The 23,546-nt window shown below is 53.2% G+C and overlaps 1 protein-coding gene across 2 annotated transcripts in view; it reads left to right on the top strand.

The window, feature by feature from the left end:
* Positions 1-460: 460 nt before the first annotated feature.
* Positions 461-23,546, top strand: part of SLC8A2 (solute carrier family 8 member A2) — a 34,883-nt gene continuing 11,797 nt past the window's right edge. The window contains exons 1-4 of one of the 2 annotated variants that reach the window (XM_005219451.5): positions 461-674; positions 5,038-5,730; positions 10,090-10,754; positions 17,230-17,652. In XM_005219451.5, the coding sequence (XP_005219508.1) occupies positions 5,053-5,730; positions 10,090-10,754; positions 17,230-17,652 (1,766 nt within the window). In that variant the 5' untranslated portion in view covers positions 461-674; positions 5,038-5,052. The remainder of the gene's footprint in view (positions 675-5,037; positions 5,731-10,089; positions 10,755-17,229; positions 17,653-23,546) is intronic. The other variant, XM_002695184.7, reaches the window with a different exon arrangement.

The following is a 23,546-nucleotide window of genomic DNA, read 5'->3' as shown; positions in this document are numbered from 1 at the left end:
TCTGCAGGCCTGGCATGTGAATTTGGATCTTGACTCTGGCTAAAAACATTTTTGCCCTCCCCCTCCAGTTCTGGGAGCCTGAAACTATTTGTAGCTCTTTCGCCTCTTTGGTCCTTGTATGGATCAGAGACTGTGTTGGTGGGGGGCGGGGGCACCGTGGACGATGCTGCTGAATGACCCCCAGAACCCCGCCCCCCAGACACACACACACACACACACACACACACACACACACACACGCCCTCCGTCGCTGTCCATTGCCTGTGGTGCTGAACGCAGAGGGTGGGTGGGAGGCTTGGGCTGCCTCACCCCCCCTTCCCCGCCCCTCCTCTCTGCAGGCCCCTCCCCTGCCTCCCGCGCCGGCCTCCCTCTCCCCGCCTCCTCCTCCTCCCCTCTCTCCCCGGCTCCTCCTCCGCCCTCCCGGCGCGCTCCCCCGGCCCCCCTCCTCCCTCTCCAGCCGACTCCCCCTCCCCCGCGTCCCTCCCCCCTCCTCCTGGCCTCTCCTCCCTCTATCCCCTCTCTCTCCCCTCCTCCCTAGCTCTCCCTCTCAGTCTCCAGCTCTTCTCTCTCTCCCTCTCACTCTCCCTCTCTCTCTCTCTCTCTCTCTGTCGGGCGGAGTCGCCCACCACTGCCAATCCAGTGCTGGGGGAACCTGCTCTAGGCTGTAGCTGCAGGTAAGAGACCCCCAGTGAGGGGAGGGCGAGCTGGGGGGGAAGGATGAGCTACCCCAGGCGGGTGGAGGGGGGCGTTCGAGGAGCCGCCTTTTCCCTGGGCTCCGTTATGGAGAGTAGGGGGCTGCATATCCTGGATTGCGGGTACCAGGGCCCGAACGCGGAGTCGGGGGCCACCACCAGCAGCCAACATCCTCAGCCCCTCCTGCGCTTCGGGGAGCGTGGCGGGCTGGGGAGGGGGTGCCTCCTGGGCACTGAGTGGGTGCGAACACCCCCGCCCCGTCTGGGGCAGCCCTCCGCCCCTCGCGTTCTCCGCCGCCGCCCCCGCCCTCCTGTGTCTGGGTCTCGCCTTCCTGTGCCTCCACACCTCTCAGAGGTCTCGGTCCCGCCGAGTCTGCCTGTCTCTCTGAGTCCCTGACTCCCTCCGTCTCACTCTCTCCGTGCCTGGGTCTGGTCCAGCTTTCTGTTTCAGTCCTGGGTCTCTCTCCCTGCCTTCCTCTTTCGCCATCTGTGTGTTTCCCTGGGTCTCTTGTCTCTCTACGCTCTCAGCCTTCCTGGGTCTCTGTCTCTCTCCATCTCCGCGTGGGTCTTCCTGTCTCTCCCCTTCCTCTCTCATCTCCATCTCTGTCTCCAGGCACCTGCTCCCTGTTCCTCTCTCTTTCCTCCCCTCTTCCTCTCCCTGGCTAACTCTGCCTCCTACACACCTTTGTCTCCGCCCCTGGCCAGGGGAGACCTGGAGGAAGAAGATCTCCCACCTCCCCCCCACCTCCCCCCCCACCCCCCCCGCCACCGCCTCAGAGTGGGCTCGCACGGAGGCACGGAGTCCCCCAAACTCCGCTCCCTTCCTCAGCCAAGCTCCCCCGCCCCATCCTCCCCGCTGGCACCCGCCCATCCCTCCCCTGAGCACAGAGCTCCTCTGCTCGCCCCTGCCTGATTTCTGGCATCCTGAGGCATTCTCGCAGCCTAACGGTGGCCTCCGTAGTGGAGACCGAATCGGTCCTGTCTTCAGTCTACCCTCCCATTCCTCTTCATATTGACTGGACCCCGTCCCTCCTGCCGTCTCACTTCCGTACCTCTTGCCGTCTGTCCATTTCATGACTCATTCATTCTTTGGACGATTACTGAGCCCCTTTCACTGCTCCAGGCAGAGCAATAATAGGTCCTAGGAGGACCAGGCCAGTCCTCCCTACAGTCTTGCCTCCATCCCTCTCCAGTGTGCCAGCCCCAGACCTGTCTTCCGGGGGGGGGGGGGTGGAGCTCAGAAGCTTCTCTGCTGCCCCTTGGGGGCTCTGGAAAGGGCCCTTCTGAGTCTTGAGGATACATCCTCTTCTTTCCTATTGGGAAGGGGGGCCCCAGAGGAGGTGGGGGAGATAAGAGGTGTGGGGCTGAGCCTGTAGCCCACACTGTGATGGGGTGAGGCCCTCAAGTGAGTGCCCATGAGGGGCTCTGGGTGGGTTAAATCGAGCACAGGTTAGGAGCCCCGGGCCTCTGTCCTGCCCACGACTTGAAGCTTCGCGACTTGACCAAGCCCCTCCGGGTGTCAGTTTACCAATGGATGTATCTATCACACAGCCTGAACACCAACACTGCGTGTGTCTGCGTGGGGTCCCCCGGCGGGGACACCGTATGCAGGGGCGGGGTGGGGGGACCTGGCTCACGCAGGGGCGGGAAGCGGGCGTGTTTAGAAGGCCGTGTCCCCACCGAGGGGCAGGCAGCAGGCACCCCCTGCCCCTGCCCTGAGCGCGGTTCGGGACCACCACCCGCTGCTTACCGACTAGAGGGGGTCCTACCTGGCCTGCCAGCCTGACCGCCCCACCCCGCTCAAGCTTGCAGTCCCCACCCTACAGATGAGGTCTCTGAGGCCCCCAGATGGGGGCAAGGCAGAACTGGGGCGCTCCCTACTGACCCAGCTGGCCACCAGCCCAGGAGGGAGGGGAGGGACGGCCCCAGGGACAGACGATGCCCGCCATCTGCCCTCCGGAGTCCCACCCTGGCCTCCACCTGATCCTTTTGCCCCTGGATACCCAGCTTAGGTTTCAGGGCAGCTGGGGAAACGAGAGAGGCAGAGGCAGGAGTCTCAAGCAGAAGCAGCCCAGCTGTCCCCAGTAACAGGGCTCCGACCTCTTGGTGGCTTATCACACAAGTGTTTATCCAGTGCTTTCTCTCCCTGACCGCTCCTCTCCAAAGGCTGCAGGGAGAGGAAGCCAGGTGTTGCAGGAGAAAAAGCCACTGAACCAGGCTGCTTTGCCCAGCTTCGGGGCAAGGAGGGCGGATGTCAGAACACCCATTGGCTGACCCTGGTTTCCCCTGAGGACCGAGGCGGGAGGGACAGGTGGTTGGATGCGAGGCAGAACTTCCCAGGCCGTGGCCCTTCCCTGAATGAGGGGGTGAGATGCTATGGATGAATTCTTGACTCCCAGGTGGCCCTGGGTTCTCCTGAAAGCTAGGGGCTGATGAGGAGGGAGGGAGGAGAGAGCGTGATTCTTTGCTTTGGATCCTGGTGGGTTTGTAATTATGCCCAAGTCATTGCTAATTAGGGGGCTGCTAATTAGACGTATCATTAGGGGCCTTGCTGAGGGGGTAATTGTGCGGTGGCCCTTTAAGAATCACCCCTCTACCCCGCCTACACACACACACACACACACACACACACACACACACACACACTCACTCCTTCTCTGGGAAGTTCTGCCAACATTCTGCCTCCCTCCCCCAGTTCTCAGTCGTGAGGACACCGGTGTGCGTTGGGGGCAGGCTGTGGGCTAGACTCTGAGAACTTTTTCAGACAGAAATGGATGTTATGTGAGAACTGAGGCTGGTGGCCAGGATAGGGGTCAGGGAGCAGGCGGCCCTGAGGACCCCTCCCTTCCTTTCTGAGGCCTGTTTTATAGGCTACTGGGTTACCATGGCAACACAAGGGTGGGGCGGGGGAGTTGGAAGTCAGGACCACTCTTGGAGAGAGAAACTGGGAGCCACAGAATGGCTGCTGGCGGTCACTGGACAAGTTACTAAGCCTATCTGAGCCTTGGTCGGCTCATCCGTGAGATGGCTGGGGACTCCCCAAAGTTGGGAGGGTGTCATTTCGAACAGAGTGGTCAGGGAAGGTGACCTCTTAGTGGGGAGCTGAAGGAGGAGAGGGAGAGGATATGCTGGGAAGAGTGTCCCAGGAAGGAGGAACAGCAGGTGCAAAGGCCCTGAGGCAAGAACTTGTCCAAAGAGCAGGGAAGAGGCAGAGTGGCTGAGGCCAAGTGAGGGAGGGAAAGAGGGAGAGAAATGAGACCAGAAAGAGAATGAGGGGACCAGATTGTGTGAGACCTTATGAACCAGGGAAGGGACTTCGGTGTTTGGAGTGAGACCAGAGCCATGGGGGGCGGGGGGGGGTGCGGTTCTGATCAGATAGAAGGATGTGAAATGATTTGCATTTTTAGAGGACACCGAGACACACAGACATAGCCACTCAAGCCCAGGACCAGAGGCGGGAAGATAAGGACTGACCCCACCCACAAATGGGGCAAAAAACCCAACCTGGGGGCCACAACATCACAACTTCTAAGGAATCTCCCACTTCCCAGAAGCCCAGGTAAACTGCAGAGAGACACGTGCTAGCATTGCGGGGCAGAATGTGAGTGAGAGATCCGCCAGCAGCCCCTCCCCAGCCCTACCTGAGACAGGAAAAACAAAGAAGCACCTATACAGCCCAAATCCCAAGCAGGAGCCCTCCGAGCACCAAACTGGGAAACACAGGAATCACCGAATGAGTTGAGGGCCCCCCAGTACCTTGCCTCACCCACAGACTTATTCATTCTGCGTCCTTCTGTGCCTGGCTTCACTCTTCCATGGTATGTCTGTGAGATGCGTCTGTGATGTTGGGTGTATCAGTTGTCCACTCCCTTTTCAGTGCTATATAATATTCCACCACGTGCGTCTTCTGCCCTGTACTTCTCTGTGTTCTTACCAATAGGCATCCAGCTTGCTTCAAGCTTTATTATCAATGAAGCAGCTGTAAACACTTGTGTATGGGTCTTTCGTTGAACACTTGACTTATTTCCCTGGGTACATTCCCGGGAGTCGAATTGCTGAGTCCTGGGATACGTGATGTAGTTTCTCATAGAGGCTACATGTCCATCAGCAGTGCATGATGCCTTTATCTTTCTATGCCTTTCTTGGTCTCTGCCTAGCACAGAGAGAGTGCCTCTTTGTGTCCCTGTCTCTGAATCTCTGTCTCTCTGTCTCTCCTGGTCTCTCTCCTCCCTCTGTTAGTCCCCAGCTTCTCCCCCATTCTCTGCCTGCAACAAGCCCTGACTCCTGAGCTAGAGGGAGGAGGGGTTTGCTCCCCTCATCCAGACTTCCTCCTCCTCCCCCACAGGACCGTGCCCCCTCCATGGCTCCCCTGGCCTTGGTGGGGTTTGCACTCCTCCTGGGGACTCCGCCATGCTCAGGGGCGGCCACCCCGACCCCGTCCCTGCCACCTCCCCCAGCCAATGACAGTGATGCCAGCAGTACAGGGGGCTGCCAGGGCTCCAACCGCTGCCAGCCAGGGGTCCTGCTGCCCGTCTGGGAGCCCGATGACCCGTCGCTGGGGGACAAAGCAGCCCGGGCCGTGGTCTACTTTGTGGCCATGGTCTACATGTTCCTGGGTGTGTCCATCATTGCCGACCGCTTCATGGCCTCCATCGAGGTCATCACGTCCAAGGAGAAGGAGATCACCATCACCAAGGCCAATGGCGAGACCAGCGTGGGCACTGTCCGCATCTGGAACGAGACAGTGTCCAACCTCACCCTCATGGCCCTCGGCTCCTCAGCCCCGGAGATCTTGCTGTCCGTCATTGAGGTCTGCGGCCACAACTTCCAGGCGGGTGAGCTGGGCCCAGGCACCATCGTGGGCAGCGCTGCCTTCAACATGTTTGTGGTCATTGCCGTGTGCATCTATGTCATCCCGGCTGGCGAGAGCCGCAAGATCAAGCACCTGAGGGTCTTCTTTGTCACCGCCTCTTGGAGCATCTTCGCCTACGTCTGGCTTTATCTCATCCTGGCTGTCTTTTCCCCAGGTGTGGTCCAGGTGAGCAAGGATGCACAGACATCTCCTGGGTGCATGTATGTCTGCACAATCCAGAGGGGTGGCCTCCTGAGCTCGGAGAGTCAATGCCTGTGTTTGCAGAAACGCATGCTCACATCTGAGAGGGCCGCCGGGTATGGTTGTCCAGGTCGTGCACTGCACAAAGGCATAGGGCCAGAGAGGGCAAATTGGGGCTGGAGTCTGGTGGGTATTCCCCAAGCCAGGTCTGGATGGCATTGCAAACTCTGGAAAGAGCTCATCCATGCAGAACCAGATGCCATTTTGTAATATGCCCATCTGGAAATGGCATCTTTGAACTCTCACAAGGGTGCCGTGTGTGCTAACAGAGTCCTAGTGATCCGTGTAAGGCATATGACAGTCTAGTCAGGTACTTGCCAGGTATGGTCATGTGTTTCCCTATACTCCCTGCCTTTTGCATAATTTATTTCCACTTTTTCAATTAGACATCCCCCATTTGCATAATTCATTTTACAGTTGCAGCATCTAGCCCCGTGTTTTCTGACAGTGCTAACTGATTTGAGTCACTTGGTGCAATTTGCATAGTTTGCCCGTGGACTTTGCATCTGCATAATCTAGCTTTGTATTTGCCAGATATGCAGTCGTGGTTTGCATAGTTCATTCATTATTAATAATTGATTGCTGACGTTGAGATGATTTATACCACTTCACTGTAATTCACACCCATATCGAGTCCAACCTAGGCATAAACCCAGCCCACTGAAAAGACCACTTTGCATAATTTATTCCAATAGTGGGAAAAAATTTAGAACCACAGCTGCATAATTTACTCTCGCATTCACATAATCACTTGCCTCTCATTTATCCAGTGTCTTAACGGGCCTATTGCTTAGTCTCCTTTAAAACATTCGCCTAATTTATTTCCCACAGCCCCACGATTGCCGCCTACATTTGCATAATTTATTCATGGGCCTGGCTTAATTCTCTCACACACATGCATAATTTATTTGAGGCTACCCAGGATTCCTTTATACAAGTGTATAATCTACTTAGACATATCTGTCAAGTTTTGCCAGCTATAGTTTCTTTCCAGGAAAGATCTAAAGTTAGAGGTAAAAAAATTCTTTGCAGATGTTATCTAGGCAGAAGGAAGGAAGAAACCACAGTGAGGAAAAGAGGGAGGTGGAGCACTGGAAGACAGGGATGAGGGAGGAAGGTAGACAGTTCCTATGACTCCTGACTGCAGTGCTGAGTTTCCTGGCTGCCAAGGTGAAAAGTACAGATGATGCTTCACACGGTCTCAGGCACTGTTTTAAAAAGGACGCTATCCTGACTTGGGTTGTCCAAGTGGTCCGTGACAAGGATTTACACCAAAACTGTGAAATAGATTTTAGACACTGTGGGGAGGAGGTGGGATTGGGAGGGGGGAGGTTTCTCCTGAGAAGGAGCTGGCTCATCACAGGGAAAACAGTGTGAAATGCCACAGGTCTGGGTATAGAAGTGGTTCTGGAGGATCCCTTCTGGAGTGACATGGAGACCAGACTTCTGGAATGCTTTCACGAAATAACTGAAAGAATGGGCATGAGATCAAGATGATGCCAGTCCCTCCTAGATGCTTTGAACGGGGGCAGGGAGGAGATGGGTCTGGCTCAGGGTTTTCTCCGGAAGTGCTGTGTGACCTCAGGCAAAGCCCATACCCTCTGGGTCTCAGTTTACACATCTGAACTATGGAAGGGATTGGACTAGTCCATTGGTTCTTCTTCTTTTAAATAGTTTTCTGTGATGGCTGCACTGGGTCTTCATTGCTGCAAGGGCTTTTCTTTAATTGCACAGAAGTGGGGGCTACTCTCTAGTTGCAGTGGGTGGGCTTCTCAATGCAGTGGCTTCTCGTTGCAGAGCACAGGCTCTAGAGCACAGATTCAACAGTTGCGGTGCATGGGCTTAGTCGCCTCGAGGCATGTGGGATCTTCCTGGACCAGGGATCGAACCCATGTCTCCTACATTGGCAGGCAGATTCTTTACCACCAGGGAAGCACTTCTTCTTTAAATGAGGTCCTCTTTTTTCATTTCTGATTTTAGCGAGGTCCTCTTTTTTTTTAATTAATTAATTTGACTGCAGCACTCGGGATCTTTAGTCACAGCATGCGAACTCTTAGTTGTGGCATATGGGCTGTAGTTCCTTGAACTGGAATTGAACCCAGACCCCTCTGCATTGGGAGTGCAGTCTTAGCCCCTGCGCCACCAGTGGGTGCCCTCGAAGGCAGATGTGAATCTATTAGAATCACCTTGTTTACCTGCAGGGAAGAAAGCAGATCTCAGGTGTTGGAGATCTTGCTTCTGATTAAGAGAGAATCGCCCACAGCATAGACACTGGCCAGTTCAATGAGTGCAAGGCAAGAGTTCATTTTACAGCTTGCGTGGAAAATTCAGTTTCTTTTCACAAGGCTGCCGGTGGCTTTGTGTGGTTGTACTATTTCCAAGTCCTACTTTTTCTCTGAACCAGCAGTAAACACAGCGACAAGGGGCTGTGAAATGAGAGCTTAAAGATATTTTCCTTACCAGGCTCATTTTAAAGATACCTCTGGGGCCATCCGATTTGTAAATGCTCTTTAATCTTTTCTTCTTTATCTTTAATGAGAAAGGTGGCATATGCATCTTTACATGAATATTTCAAGGAGAGCTGTCAGGTATTGGTGGATGTTTCCTGTATGTGCCTTCTGCCAGACCATGGGCAGACTGAGCCCCAGAGTGCACAGAGCTCAAGACAATAGTAACATGGTGACAGCAGTATAAACGTAGTAATAGTGCACGTGGGCTCAGTCGTGTCTGCGTCTTCGTGACCCTATGGATTGTAGCCGGCCAGGCTCCTCTGTCCATGGGATTCTCCAGGCAAGAATACTGGGGTGGGTTGCCATGGCCTCCTCCAGGGGATCTTCCTGAGCTAGGGATCGAACCCGGGTCTCCTGCATTGTCAGGCGGATTCTTTACCACCGAGTCACCTGGGAAGCCCACTAGTAATAACGATCCCATTAATTTCACATTTTCTGTATCTTCCACGTATCAGTAACTGACAAGGCTTAGTGCTAGGAGTGCATGAGCTCATTCAGTCTTGGGATGCGCTCATTTTACACATAAGAGCCTGGGCCAGGCATCCCTCTTCTAGAACCGGGGTCTAAACTCAGCCTTGCCCTGTCTCTCTGGGGAGGTAGCATGTAAACATGAGAACTTGCTTTATGAGGCTGTCAGACGATGAGCCAAACTTGTGCCTCTTTTAGAGTCAGAGTCCAATCCCTAAGGGCCAAACAAATCCTAAGGAAGGAGAATCTGGCAAAGGCTGTATTTACTGGTGGAGGGGGTGGGGAGGAGTTGGAGGAAAGGAATAGGGGAGTTTGGGGACGTGAGCAGAGAGCAGACCCTGGGTGATGGTTGGAGTTTGGAGAAGTGGAGGCATCTCGGGTGAGAAGGGGCGGAGGGGCAATGAGGTGGGAGAAAAAAGATGGAGAGAGACCAGCTCTGCCCCCGGACAGGGGCTGGGACCACAGGGTGGGGCGTGTCCCTGACGTGGTGGTGGCTGAGGATGTCTGTGTTCTTTGCACTTGAGCAGCATGACAAACAGTGGATGGATGGATGGATGCGACCAAAGGAGAGACAAAAAGGGTGAGGGAAGGAGAGACATAAAGACATAAAGAGAGAAGGCAGGGGGGACAGAGAAGAATCTCATAGGAAAGAGAGGTAGGTATCTAAAAAAGATATAAAAGACAATGGAGACAAGGAGACAGGGGCCACCAGAAAGGAAGAGAGGAGGAAAGATAGAAAACCAACTGACATTAAGGACTTCTCTAGCCGTCCAATGGCTAAGACGCGGGGCTTTGTCTGCAGTGCAGGTGGCATGGGTTTGATCCCTGGTCAGGGAACTAGATCCCGCATGTTGCAGCTAAGACCCAGTGCAGCCAAATAAAGAAATAAATATTAGTTATAAATAAATAAATACCTTTACAGCTTAAACAAACAAACAACAAGCCAGCCGACATAGAGAATGAGACTGGAGGCAGGGAGAAAAAGAGATAAGGACCAACCTAGCCAGAAAGATGGGGAAAGGCAGGGAGAAGCAGAGACGAGAGCCAGAGAGAGGGAGAGACAGAGGGGAGAGATATAGATGGAGGGAGAGACAGAGACACAGAGGAAGAGGGAGAGGCTGAGATGAAGAGAGACAGGAGCGAGACAGAGGGAGGAGGCAGACAGCAAGAAGGCCGGATGGGGAGAGACTGAGAAGAGGGAACTCGGGTAAGGGCAGGGACCCGGCGCTGGGGAGGGCGGCGGCGGGCGGGCCGCGAGCGCGCCCCCTGCCGGGGCGGCGGTCCTGACCTGCGCGGCCGCCCGCAGGTGTGGGAGGCGCTGCTGACCCTCGTCTTCTTCCCGGTGTGCGTGGTGTTCGCCTGGATGGCCGACAAGCGGCTGCTCTTCTACAAGTACGTGTACAAGCGCTACCGCACCGACCCGCGCAGCGGCATCATCATCGGCGCCGAGGGTGACCCCCCCAAGAGCATCGAGCTGGACGGCACGTTCGTGGGCGCCGAGGCTCCGGGCGAGGTGGGCGGCCTGGGCCCGGGCCCCGCCGAGGCCCGCGAGCTGGACGCCAGCCGCCGCGAGGTCATCCAGATCCTCAAGGACTTGAAGCAGAAGCACCCGGACAAGGAGCTGGAGCAGCTGGTGGGCATCGCCAACTACTACGCGCTGCTCCACCAGCAGAAGAGCCGCGCCTTCTACCGCATCCAGGCCACGCGGCTGATGACCGGCGCGGGCAACGTGCTGCGGCGACACGCGGTGGACGCCTCGCGCAGGGCCACCCCGGCCGACGGCCCGGGCGAGGACGAGGACGACGGCGCCAGCCGCATCTTCTTCGAGCCCAGCCTCTACCACTGCCTGGAGAACTGCGGCTCCGTGCTGTTGTCGGTCACCTGCCAGGGCGGCGAGGGCAACAGCACCTTCTACGTGGACTACCGCACGGAGGACGGCTCCGCCAAGGCCGGCTCGGACTACGAGTACAGGTGGGTCTCCTGGGGGCCGGTGGGCAGGGAGGGCTGGCGGTCCGCCGGTCACAGGCTCCGCCGTCCAGCAGCCTCCAGGCTCCTCCGTCTCCTGGCTGCGTCTGGTGCCCATCCTTACTTTGCGATGGGCAGACTTGCTGGATTCATTCATTCCTGAGAGTCTACTTTGTACCAGGTACTATTCTAGACATTTGGCACAGGCTGCTGGACAAGACGGACAGCGTGGCTGTCCACTGACCGCAGGCTGCTGCTCCCAGGTCCATGATACACCTGTGCCTTGTGCTTGACCCTGCTCTGTGTTCCTTAGTATAGCTCCATGATGTGTTTCTACCATCATGACCTGGTAGAACCAGTGCCCCACCCACCACACCACTATTAAAGTAAAAAAATTAATGTTTTTTTTTTTTTGGCTGCGCTTGGTCTTTGTTGCTTTTGCAGGCACTTTCTCTAGTTGCGGTGCGCAAGAGCTACTCTTGGTTGCGGTGTGCGGGCTTCTCATTGCGGTGGCTTCTCTTGTGGAGAACGGGCCCCAGGAGCTCAGGGTTCAGTACTTGCAGCTCGAAGGCTCAGGAGTTGTGGCGCGTAGGCTTGGCTGCTCCGGGGCGTGTGGAATCTTCTTGGAGGGATGAAACTCATGTCCCTGGCCTTGGCAGGTGCATTCTTACCCACCGCACGACCAGGGAAGTCCTAAAAATGTTTATCGATCACCTACTACATGTGCCAGGGGTGTACCTCGGTGAACAAGACGGCTAAGGTCCCTACCCTTAAGCTGTGATAAAGTTATAAACTATGAAGCATACAAAAATATCAGGTGATGGCAAGTGCTGTGGGGGAAAACAAAGTGGGGTCAAGAGAAGAGAGATGGTGTCCGCATTGCCTCTGCATCTTTGGTTCCACCGTAAAACCACCCGCCTTCTGAACCCTCCCATGTCTCACTGTCAGTCCCTCTCCTCACCCCTCTTTGAGCAGAACTGTGACCTTAGCCAGCTATTCCTACTGTGCACTTACTAGGCACCAGAGGTTTTTAAAAAATTTTTTGTTGAAATGTAGATTTACAATATTGTGTTCATTTCTGCTGTATAGAAAAGTGACTGAGTTATCCATATATGTATTCTTTTTCATATGCTTTTCCATTACGGTTATCACAGGACACTGAATATAGTTCCCTATGCTATACAGTAGGGCCTTTTTATTCATCTGCCATCCAGATTTTTTTAAGGGTTCAACAGACAAGAGTAAACAAGGTAGTTAACTTCTGTGTCCTCATGGGACCACAAAATTCTTTATGTATTTGTGCAATAGATCTGTCTATACCACACTCTTTCAAGAATTATAGGTTTACAGTATGTTTTGTTAACTGATGTACAAGTCTCCCATTCAGTTCGGTTCAGTCGCTCAGTCACGTCCGACTCTGTGACCCCATGGACTGTAGCACGTCAGGCCTCACTGTCCATCACCAACCCCCGGAGTTTACTCAAACTCATGTCCATTGAGTCGGTGATGCCATCCAACCATCTCATCTTCTGTCATCCCCTTCTTCTTCCTCCCTCAATCTTTCCCAGCATCAGGGTCTTTTCCAATGAGTTGGTTCTTCCCATCAGGTGGCCAAAGTATTGGAGCTTCAGCTTCAGTATCAATCCTTCCAATCAATATTTAGGGTTGATTTCCTTTAGGACTGACTGGTTGGATCTCCTTGCAGTCCAAGGGACTCTCAAGAGTCTTCTCCAACACCACAGTTCAAAAGCATCAATTCTTTGGTGCTCAGCTTTCTTTATAGTCCAACTCTCACATCCATACATGACTACTGGAAAAACAATACCTTTGACTAGATGGACCTTTGTTGGCAAAGTAATTTCTCTGCTTTTTAATATGCTGTCTAGGTTGGTCATAACTTTTTTTCCAGGGAGCAAGCGTCTTTTAATTTCATGGCTGCAGTCACCATCTGCAGTGATTTTGGAGTCCAAAAAAATAAAGTTTCTCACTGTTTCCACTGTTTCCCCATCTATTTGCCATAAAGTGATGGGGCCAGATGCCATGATCTTAGTTTTCTGAATGTTGAGTTTTAAGCCAACTTTTTCACTCTCCTCTTCCACTTTCATCAAGAGGCTCTTTAGTTCTTCTTCACTTTCTGCCATAAGGGTGGTGTCATCTGAGTATCTGAGGTTATTGATATTTCTCCCAGCAATCTTGATTCCAGCTTGTGCTTCCTCCAGCCCAGCTCCCATGGTTTTCTGTAATAATAACATGTACCACATGTCTTTTCTGTGCCAGAAATGAACCTGGGCAATGGAGACCATCAATAAATGAAAGATGTAGAAATCCCTGCCTGCTCTAACACAGCTGACACTCTCTTGGGAAAGACATGTCATTAGAAAGTATACATTCAATGTATTAAAATGTCAGAGAGTGGTGAGAAGAGTGAAGAAAAAATACAGCAGGATACAGGAGAGTGTTGATGGCTGATCTTCTCATAGGTTTCACTTACTAAGTTGAAACTGAACTGTTCACATATCTTTATTCTGTCTTCCCGTAGCATGGGACCCCTTTGGCCGCCCCTGACCTCCTCCCTTCATCCTTCCCCTCATCCCACATCTCTAGCCTCCTTCAACTGAAGAACAGACATTCACCATGTGAGGGCTTGCCGTCAGTCCACCTCTTCATCCTTCCACTCCTCCTGCACCTCTGGTCTGCATCACCCTCATCAAAACCCCAAGCCTTTGCAAAAGGAAGTGAGTACAGGTATCACTTGCTGGGATCAGAGGCTGCCTTCTCACCTGCAAATGACCTTGGGAAGGAGATGTTTGAAGTGAAGGAGTAAATGCTGCTCAGTGGTGGAGCCAGAGCTAGGAAGAATTGACACCTTTCCATATGTCTCTACTCTCCCAACCCAGTTGATATTCACAGGCCTGGCATCACTTATCAAGGCAGCTTAGGTCTAGGACTGGGAGGAGGACACCGAAGTTCCAGCCCCAGCTTAGCCCTGCCCCCTGTTCCTTGGGTAAGTTCCTGCCTCAGTCTGGGCAGGTAGGACTGTCATGTACAGTTGTTGAGGTTGTACACTGCAAAAGAGCAACATGTCTAAGGAAGTGCTATTCACATAGTGGACATTGTAGAGTTCTGTGTCTATGATGACAGTTCCAGATTCATGGAAAGAGTGTCTTGAAGAAAGGATACCTTTTTCTGACTTGCCTGCAGGCATCACTAGGCTAAGGGTGGTTCTGTGGGGTTTTAGTTTCTCCAAATTAAAAATGACCTCTATGACCCCCAAATGACACAGCTCTTCCAAGATTCTGAGATTTAAGCCTCTATAATCCTAACACACTAAGGGTCGAAGGTTTTAAGATTCCAGAATTCCAAGGTTTTAGTATTCTAATCTGGACCCCAGCCCATCTCTAATCTGATGGTTCTAAGATTTTTCATCTTCTCAGATTTTGTGCATCCAGTGTTGGAATATGAGTCCTGGGAACCTAGCCTTCTATGATTCTGAAACCTGGTTTCTAAAATCCCCATGTTCTTTTTCTCCCTGGCTTTTTATTTTGAAAAATTTCACACCTACAGAAGGACTGCAAATACATAGCCTGGAGAACCTTCATATAACCTCCACACAGATATTCACCAATTGTGCCTATTTTGTCCTGTGGGCATTCATGCTCTTCAATATATAATAGATGTTTTGAGGTGCTACTTTACTTTTTAAATTTTTAGTTTATAGATATGAGTATAGTTGATTTACAGTGTTGTGTTAGTTGTGGCTGTACAGCAAAGTGACTCAGTTATACATATGTGTATATCCATTCTCTTTCAGATTCTTTTCCCATGTAAGTGATTACAGAATATTGAGTTCCCTGGGCTATACAGTAGGTCCTTGTTGATTATCTCTTTTATATATAGTAGTGTGTCTACGTTGATCCCAAATTCCTAATTTATCCCTCCACCCACCCCCCACCTTTCCCCTTTGGTAACCATAAATTTGTTTTTGAAAAAAAAAAATAACGGTGGCACTTTATTAGAGTGAGGGTCAGACAGCATGACCATTCACCCATCAACAGAGGCATGCATCTCCTAAGAATGATGACATACTCCCACATCATCCCAACCCAGTGATCACACGCAGGACGTTTAAGATTGCATCAGTATGACGACCCAATCTACAGTCCACGCTTGCCTGTCCCCAGTCGCCCTTGTCTCACCCTTTATAGCTGTGTTTTCACTCCCTCCCTCTCTTCCCATCTGATCCAGAAACCACTTGGCATATTTGGTTGTCGTGTCTCTTTCGCCTTCTTCAATCTGGATCACTCCCTCGGTCTTTCCGTGACTTTGGTGACGCCAACACTTTGGTCTGAATTTCTCTTTTGGCTGTGCCACATGGCATGTGGGATCTTAGTTCCCCAACCAGGGACCGAACCCACGCCCCCTGCACTGGAAGCATCGAGTCTTAACTCCTGGACCTCCAGGGAAGTCCCACTCTGACACTTTGGAAAACGATAGGCCACGTACTCGAACAATCTTCAGTGTGGCTTCGTCTGATGTTTCCTCATGATTAGATTCACGTGATGCACTTTGGCAGGAATCCAGCTGTCCTCAGGGCATCATGCCAGAAGGCACATGATGCCCACGTGTCCCTTTACGGACAATGTCCAGTTCCCCTGTATTAACTCAATCCTTGTAACACTGCCACAAGGAAGACAGGGTTATTAAATCCATTTTACAGATGAGGAAACCGAGGCTCAGAAGGCTGCTGAGTCCTAACTGCCCAAGACCACACAGCTGGCACAGGCAGCTTGGAGCAGGTTGGCCTGCCTTAGCCACCGTGGACAGCGCCCTCTGAGCTGAGGGCGGCAGCCACGGGAAGCTCTTATTCCCTCCATCCAGGTCTTGTCATACAGTTCTACCCCTGCCAGAACCCTGGGGTCTCTCTACCTCCCCCACAGAGGAAGGGAGGGGTAAATGACAGATTTTTGACTTTCGTTAACACCCCAGAGTCATCACTGTCCCGCCCAAGTTTCACCCTGATGAATGTCTTGGCCTTGTTCCCTCCCCCAGCCCATTATAGAGCATCTTGCTTGTGCTTTAGAAACTTACACAGCCGACACTCTTTTAAACCTAAGCCAGTTGATGTCCTTCCTCTCCTCGGAGGCCTCCATGGCTCTCCTCTCACTGGAGTAAAAGCCAAAGTCTTCACCGTGGCTCACCAAGGCCCCATGACATCTTCCCCTGTTCCCTCGGTCACCCCATCTCCCACTCTCTCCCTCCCTGCTCCTTTGGATGCGGCCACACTGGCATCCCTGATCTTCCTCAAGCACTCCTGCCCACTGGTGCCTCATGACATTTGCACTGGCTGTTCCCTTTACAGGAACAGTCTTTCCCAGATCTCCTCCATGTGGCTCCCTCCCTCAGGTCTCTGCTCAGATGGCACCCCCGCCCCCAGACAAGCTTTCCCTGACCACTTTCACACAGCTCCTTCTCTGCACTCTCTACCCTTGTTCCTTTATTTTCTCCACATAGCATCATCACCACCTTACTTTTTGTTTTATTACCTTATGTTTTATTACCCATCTCCTGCCCTGGAACAGAAGCTCCACCAGAGCAAAGATTCTTCTCTGATCTGGTTTTGCTGCTGTTTCTCCAACACTAAGAACAGTGCCTGGCACACAGCAGATGCTCATTACCTATCTCATTATGAACGGACTGTAATTAAATCCCGAGATGTGTAAGTGCCACTGTGATACGGCTGTGCCATGGGGCTCTTCCCGTGTTCCCAGCACTGCTGTTCCCATGTTCCCACACTGAAAGCATGTGTTGAATGACTGAATGAAGTCAAGTTAAAGACTGTGGATTTTCTGCTGGGGATATCTGGGAGCACAGAATGGTTTTTATGGGAAGTATGACAATGTCAACTGTGGGCCCTATGTCCCTGTTACTCCAAGTATGGTCCATGTTGCAAAATCACTGGGGTCCTTTGGGCGCTAAGTAGAAATGCAGAGCCTTGAAACCCCAGAGCTACTGAACCACAATCTGCATTTTCACAAGATGTCCCAGGGAATTCCTGTGGACACTGAGATTCAAGAAGCGTGGCTGTGAAACACTCCAACCTCCCTCTCCACCCTAAGACTTTGCATGTACTGTTCCCTCTGCTGGGAGGTCTCCTGCCCACTAAGCCTTCTCCTGTGAAGCCTGCCTCGATCTCACCTTCATCACCTGTTTAATGCCACTACTCCTGATGAGTTCCATGGTGGGAGGGAACCCCTCCATGGTTTTTGTTCTCCCTCGGCATCTCCTGTTGGGGAAAAGCCCACCTTCATTCACCCTCGGTATTGTTTGTTTCACGTCTGTCCACCATTATACTTGTAAGTTCTTCCGGTGGTGCGGCGCCCTCCTCCAGGAAGCCCACCCTGAACCCCCACCCCCCACACCTCCCCGGCCCACAGCCCTGAGAACGACTTCACCCTTCTCTCTCCCCGCTCCTCCACCGTAGCGAGGGCACGCTGGTGTTCAAGCCGGGCGAGACGCTGAAGGAGCTGCGGATCGGCATCATCGACGACGACATCTTCGAGGAGGATGAGCACTTCTTCGTGCGGCTGCTGAACCTGCGCGTGGGCGACGCGCAGGGCATGTTCGAGCCCGACGGCGGTGGGCGGCCCAAGGGGCGGCTGGTGTCGCCGCTGCTGGCCACCGTCACCATCCTGGACGACGACCACGCGGGCATCTTCTCCTTCCAGGACCGCCTGCTGCACGTGAGCGAGTGCATGGGCACCGTGGACGTGCGCGTCGTGCGCAGCTCGGGCGCGCGCGGCACGGTGCGCCTCCCCTACCGCACGGTGGACGGCACGGCGCGCGGCGGCGGCGTGCACTACGAGGACGCGTGCGGCGAGCTCGAGTTCGGCGACGACGAGACCATGTGAGCGCGCGAGCCCGCCGGCCGGAACCAGGGAGACAGACGACAAGGGGCCCGCGAGAGGGGCGGGGCCAGGGCGGGACGTGGTCCGAACGGGGGCGGGGCCTGGAAGTAGGTGCGGTCGAGAGTTGGCGTTGCCCGAACAGGGGCGAGGCCTCCGAGTGGGAGGATCTCCGAGAGGCGTAGTTTTGGAAAGGGCTTCCCTGGTGGCTCAGATGGTAAAGAATCTGCCTGCAATGCGGGAGACCGGGGTTCGATCCCTGAGTCAGGAAGATCCCCTGGAGAAGGGAATGGCAACCCACTCCAGTATTCCTGCCTGGAAAACCCCATGGACAGAGGAGCCTGGTGGGCTAGAGTTCATGGGGTCGCAAAGAGTCGGAAACGACTGAGCAACTAACACACTCAGTCTTAGAAAGGGGTGGAGCTTTGATGGAGCCCTGGAAATGGGGAGGCCTGGGGAGGCGGTACAGGGTCCAGAAAAGGGGCGGGATGAAGGAGAGAAGGGAGGAGACTGGAGTGAGGAGTGGGGTCAAGATGTTGGGACGAGATGTGGGCGGGTCCTGCGCGAACTGGGCTGGTTTGGGGAGAAGAGAGTGGGACACCAGGAAAAATGGCCAAGTGAGGAGAGACGAGAGGAATTAGGGTGGGGCCTGGGGAGAGGGATGTGGAGAGCTTAACCGGTAGAATGGAGGAGTGTGCCCTGAGTTCCCTTTCGATGCAGAGGCCGAGTCTGTGGAACAGAGAAGGAGCTAGGTGGGGTCTGAGTGGTTGTTGTTCAGTCACTCAGTCGTGTCCGACTCTGCGACCCCATGAACTGCAGCTTGTCAGGCTTACCTGTCCTTCACTATCTCCCGGAGTTTGCTCAAACTCATGTCCATTGAGTCGATGATGCCATCCAACCGTCTCATCCTCTGTCACCCTCTTCTCCTGCCCTTAATCTTTCCCAGCATCAGGATCTTTTCCAATAAGTTGACTCTTCGCATCAGGTGGCCAGAGTACTGGAGTTTCAGCTTCAGCATCAGTCCTTCCAATGAATACTCAGGACTGATTTCCTTTAGGATTGACTGGTTGGATCTCCTTGCAGTCCAGGAGATTCTCAAGCGTCTTCTCCAACGCCACAGTTCAAAAGCATCAGTTCTTCAGCGCTCAGCCTTCTTTATGGTCCAAATCTTGCATTCTGTACATGACTATTGGAAAAACCATAGCTTTGACTATTCAGACATTTGTCAGCCAAAGTAATGTCTCTGGTTTTTAATATGCTGTCTAGCTTTGCCATAGCTTTTCTTCTGAGGAGCAAGCGGCTTTTAATTTCGTGGCTAGGACGCGAGGCAAAGGCTGAGGACAGCGGAAGAGGGCGGGGTCTAAGGAGATGGGGCGTGGCCTAAAGGAGGTGGGCGGGGGGAAGGAGGGGAGCTCTTGGGTAGGGGGAATGTAGGCGAGGCTTTGGGGAAAGTCGAGGTAGAAATCTGGGGGCCTAGGAAGAGACACGGGAAAGGAGGGCTGGGATGTGGGAGACCGAGTCTCCGGAGAGGAGCTGGCTACGTACGTATGTAGACAGACAGACAGAACCAGCAGGCGCACCGGGCACATACAGACATGCAAAGTCACGGACGCAGAGTCAGGACTGTTCTCACGCCCAGACACCCGGCCACCCCCTTGCGCAGATGCCCGAGTCTCCCGGTGCGCGTGCCGGCAGCCTCACATCCCAGCTCCCGCCCGCTCCCTTCCGCCCCCGCACGCCCGTCTGTCTCCCTCTTCCCGCCGCCCACGCTCCCCACACCGAGCAGAGCCCCCACCGCGCCCCCTCCCTCTCCCCCTCCCAGCCTCTGCGGCTCGGCCTCCCAGCTCAGCTGCTCACTGCTCACCCTGCCTCTTCACCTCTCCCTTTGCGTCTCTGCATCTCTCGTTCTCGGGAGAGTTTGTGTCATCTCTGGATCTCTGTCCCCGGGATCCAGCTCTCTGACTCGGGTTATATTTCAGTCACAGACTCTCCATACCTTTCCATCTGTCTCTGTTCTGACTTGGGTTGAGGGCCCAGAGCACCATTCTAGGCCCCATCTCTCACACCCGAGGCAGAGGGCGTGGAGGGAGTTGTCTTTCTGCTTGTCCCAGTCCGAATTGTAGTCTACGGCTTCCAATCAACTTTTCGCCTGCGGCCGCGGGCTTCCTCAGGGCTTCTCCTCCGCCCGCCCCTACGGCTTCCCCAGGCTGGGACACCCTCTGCCCTCCGCCCCCGCCCAGGCTGCCAGCTGTGGTTTCAGGAGACAGAGAGCAGGAGGCTAATTAGCGTTCAGGGAAACACATCCTTTCTCTGATGGGCAGGCACTAATTAGAGATGCCTGGAGAAACAGCCAGGCTGGAGGGCTGACCCCAGGCAGGATCAACAGGGAGATGGAAGAGAGACGCCCAGAGATATGGGGTAGAGGGGAGAGATGCAAGAGAGAGACAGAGAGGCAACCAGATGGGTGAAAGACAGGGAGACAGAAGACAGGAGACAGAAAGACAGAGGCTTATAGACAGATGCCACGAGAGATGGAAACTGAGTGACAGAGGCCCATCAGGAGAGGGGGAAAGAGGGATTTCCCTGGTGGTCCAGTGGCTAAGACTCTGCACTCCCAGTGCAGGGGCCACAGGTTCGATCCCTGGTGGGGGAACTAAGATCCCTCCTGTCACCTGGTGAGGCCAGCAAAAAGAGGGAAATAGGGATTGGAGACTGAGATGGAAGAAGACTGAAAGGAATAGAAGTGCGGGAGGTAACGAGAGACCTTCTTCTCTCTGAGAGGAACCCAGGCGGACTCAGGGAAGGGAAAGTCCTGCTGATGCTACAGAGAGAGAAGAGTTCCAGTCAGCATGAGAGAATGGGAGATAGTATGAGAAAGAGACTGGGTGTGAAATCAGAGCCTGTGAGGGGTGGGAAAGTGGAGTTTCCAGGAAACGAGGGCGTGAGGATGACAGAATGTCAGGCTGGGGAGGAAGGCTGTTTCCTTTTTAAAAAATGATCAATTTTAACTGAATTATAGTTGAGTTACAATATTGTGATCATTTCAGATGTACAGCTAAGTGGTTCAGACATATATATATGTTGGAGAAGGCAGTGGCACCCCATTCCAGTACTCTTGCCTGGAAATCCCATGGACGGAGGAGCCTGGTGGGCTGCAGTCCATGGGGTCTTGAAGAGTCGGACACGACTGAGCGACTTCACTTTCACTTTTCACTTTCATGCATTAGAGAAGGAAATGGCAACCCACTCCAGTGTTCTTGCCTGGGACGGGGGAGCCTGGTGGGCTGCCGTCTATGGGGTCGCACAGAGTCGGACACAACTGAAGCGACTTAGCAGCAGCAGCATATATATATTCTTTTTCAGATTCTTTTCCATTATAGGTTATAACAAGATATTGAATATAGTTCCCTGTGCCATACAGTAAATTCTTGTTGCTTATCTATTTTCTATATAATGGTGTGTATCTGTTAATCCCGTACTGCTAAAGCTGCTTCCTTTGACCTCAGGAAGCCCCGCCCTCATCTAGCTCCAGTTCCTCTTGCTGTCCCCTGCCGGTTGGGCTTCTCCTCCTTTTGGGTCCCAAGCGGACACACTTGTCAGAGTGCCAACTGGTGCACGTTGTCACTGGGTGTCAGGGGACCACGGCATGTCTGCAAGCGAATGAGTGGCAGAGGTGTGTGTATGTGTGTGTATGTGTGTATGTGTGCTGACACCTTGTCAGCGTGTCAGCAGCTGTCTACATGTCTGTGAGGAGCATGTGTCAGGAGACAACTCCACCTGGCTGCAGTGTTTCAGCACCACGGACAGCTCCCAACCCACTCCTAAGTTGAGGGGTGGGGGCTGCCATTCTTTCAACCAACAGAAACTTTTAAATGTCTTGAAACCGAAAGTGGGTGAAGGTGGAAGTGCATGTATGCCCCCTCGTGACTGTCTTGTGTGTCCATCTTTGGGTGTCACTGTGTCCTGGGCATTCATGTGTTTAGATATGTCTGCATGGTTGAGACCCTTTTGCTTAGATTGTGTCGAGTTTGGCTGTTCCATTCTGTCCCATTCAGTCTCTCCGACACTGAGAGATGGAGATGGGGAGAGGAGAACACGGAGAGAAAGGCAGAGAGCCGGGGAGAGACTGAATAAACAGAGACACCAGGAGGCATAAAGAGTGAGGGGTAAGGAAGGAGACTCTACATGGAATCACAGCAGGGGTCTCACAGGTTGGCATTGTTGCCCAGGCTGTGGTGGAGGTGTTGTGCTAATTGGCATCTGGTTCCGTGCGATTTTGCCACTGCATAGGGAATGGCTGCGGGGTATGATGGTGTGTGGGCGTGGGCGGTGTGATTGGCTCTGCTTCCTCTGCTGGGTGACTGTGTGGGCTGGGTGTTTGTGTTTCTGGGTTCTGGGGCCAGGCCTTGTGGTTCCTACAGCTGAGATAGCTGCTGGTGGCAGAGCTGTGGGTTATTGTGGGCTTGTGGGTCTTCATAATTGAGGGGGGTCTGTTGTGTACCTGAAGGGGATGGATGACTTCTGGCTGTTTCTCCCCTCCCATTCCCTGGTTACTATGGCAGCTGGGATGCTGAGAAAATCATTTAGTGCTCAGTTACCCCTCCGAATGAAGACAAGGGGCAGGAAGTTGAGGGTCTTCCAAGCTAAAGAATTTGAGTTAACGGCTGTCTATGGAGGTCACACTATATGCCAGGCACTATTCTGGGCATTGGGGATACAGCAAAGAACATAAATGAACTAAGATCGCTGCCTTGGAGGAGCTTATATCTTAATGTGGAGAGGCAAATGGCAAACAACAAACAAAATAAACCCAGCTGGTGGTGCGTTAGAAGATGATTTGAAACAACAAAAACGTGGAGCATGGGAAGGGGGCCAAGAGTGCGCTGGGGTAGGTCCAGGCATGAATTTCAGTATGAAAGAAGGTGGAGGGAGTGGGTCTCATTGAAAAAGAAGGTAAAGTTTGAACAGAGAACTGGAGGAATTGAGGGAACGAGCATGGGAGAACAGTGTTCTCAGCGGAAGGAACAGCCAGTGCAAAGACCCTGAGGCACGAGCAGGCTTGTTATTTCATTCTCAAAACACTGAGGAGGCCAGTGTTACTGGGGTGAGTGTGTGAGGGGAGAGGGATGGGAGGCCAGGAGGGGAATGAGGGCTAGATTTCAGGGGGCCTTGTGAGCCATTCTCGGGACTTCGGCTTTTACTCTTTGTGAGATGGAAACCGTGTGAATTTTTTTTTAGGGGGGTTTCGTTGTTGTTTGTTTGTTTGGTGGTGCTAGGTCTTCATTGTTTCACAAGGCTAAGTTCCCCGTGGCATGTGTGGAATCCTCCCAGGCCAGGGATCAAACCTGTGTTCCCTGCATTGGCAGGCGGACTCACACAGGGAGGTCTGTGTGAATGTTTTGAGCAGAGGAAGCACCCAGTTTAACTTTGGTTTTATCAGGATCCCTCAGGTTGATACTTATTTTGAGTTTTTTTAATTTGTTCTTTTTGTTTTGGCCACACCACACCACATGTGGGATCTTAGTTCCCAACCAGGGATCAAACTCGTGCCCCCTGCATTGGAAGTGCAGAATCTTAACCACCGGACCACAAGGGAGGTCCTCAGGTCGATATTTAATACAAACTCGGCAAAGATCCAACTCATTGGAAAAGACCCTGTTGCTGGAAAGATTGAGGACAGGAGAAGGGGGCAACAGAGGGTGAGATGATTGGATCGCATCATCGACTCAGTGGACATGAGTTTGAGCAAACTCCGGGAGATAGTGGAGGACAGGGAAGCCTGGCATGCTGCAGTCCGTGGGTCGCAGAGTCGGACCCGACTGAGCAACTGAACAATAATAGCGGCTTCTTCATATGTTTCTGAGCGTGTCTCTGTCAAATGGGGATAAGCAGAGAA

This window comes from Bos taurus, chromosome 18, assembly GCF_002263795.3.
Source record: "Bos taurus isolate L1 Dominette 01449 registration number 42190680 breed Hereford chromosome 18, ARS-UCD2.0, whole genome shotgun sequence".
Lineage (NCBI taxonomy): Eukaryota > Metazoa > Chordata > Mammalia > Artiodactyla > Bovidae > Bos > Bos taurus.
Note: the sequence above shows the minus strand (reverse complement) of the source record. Positions and strands in the feature narration are given on the sequence as shown.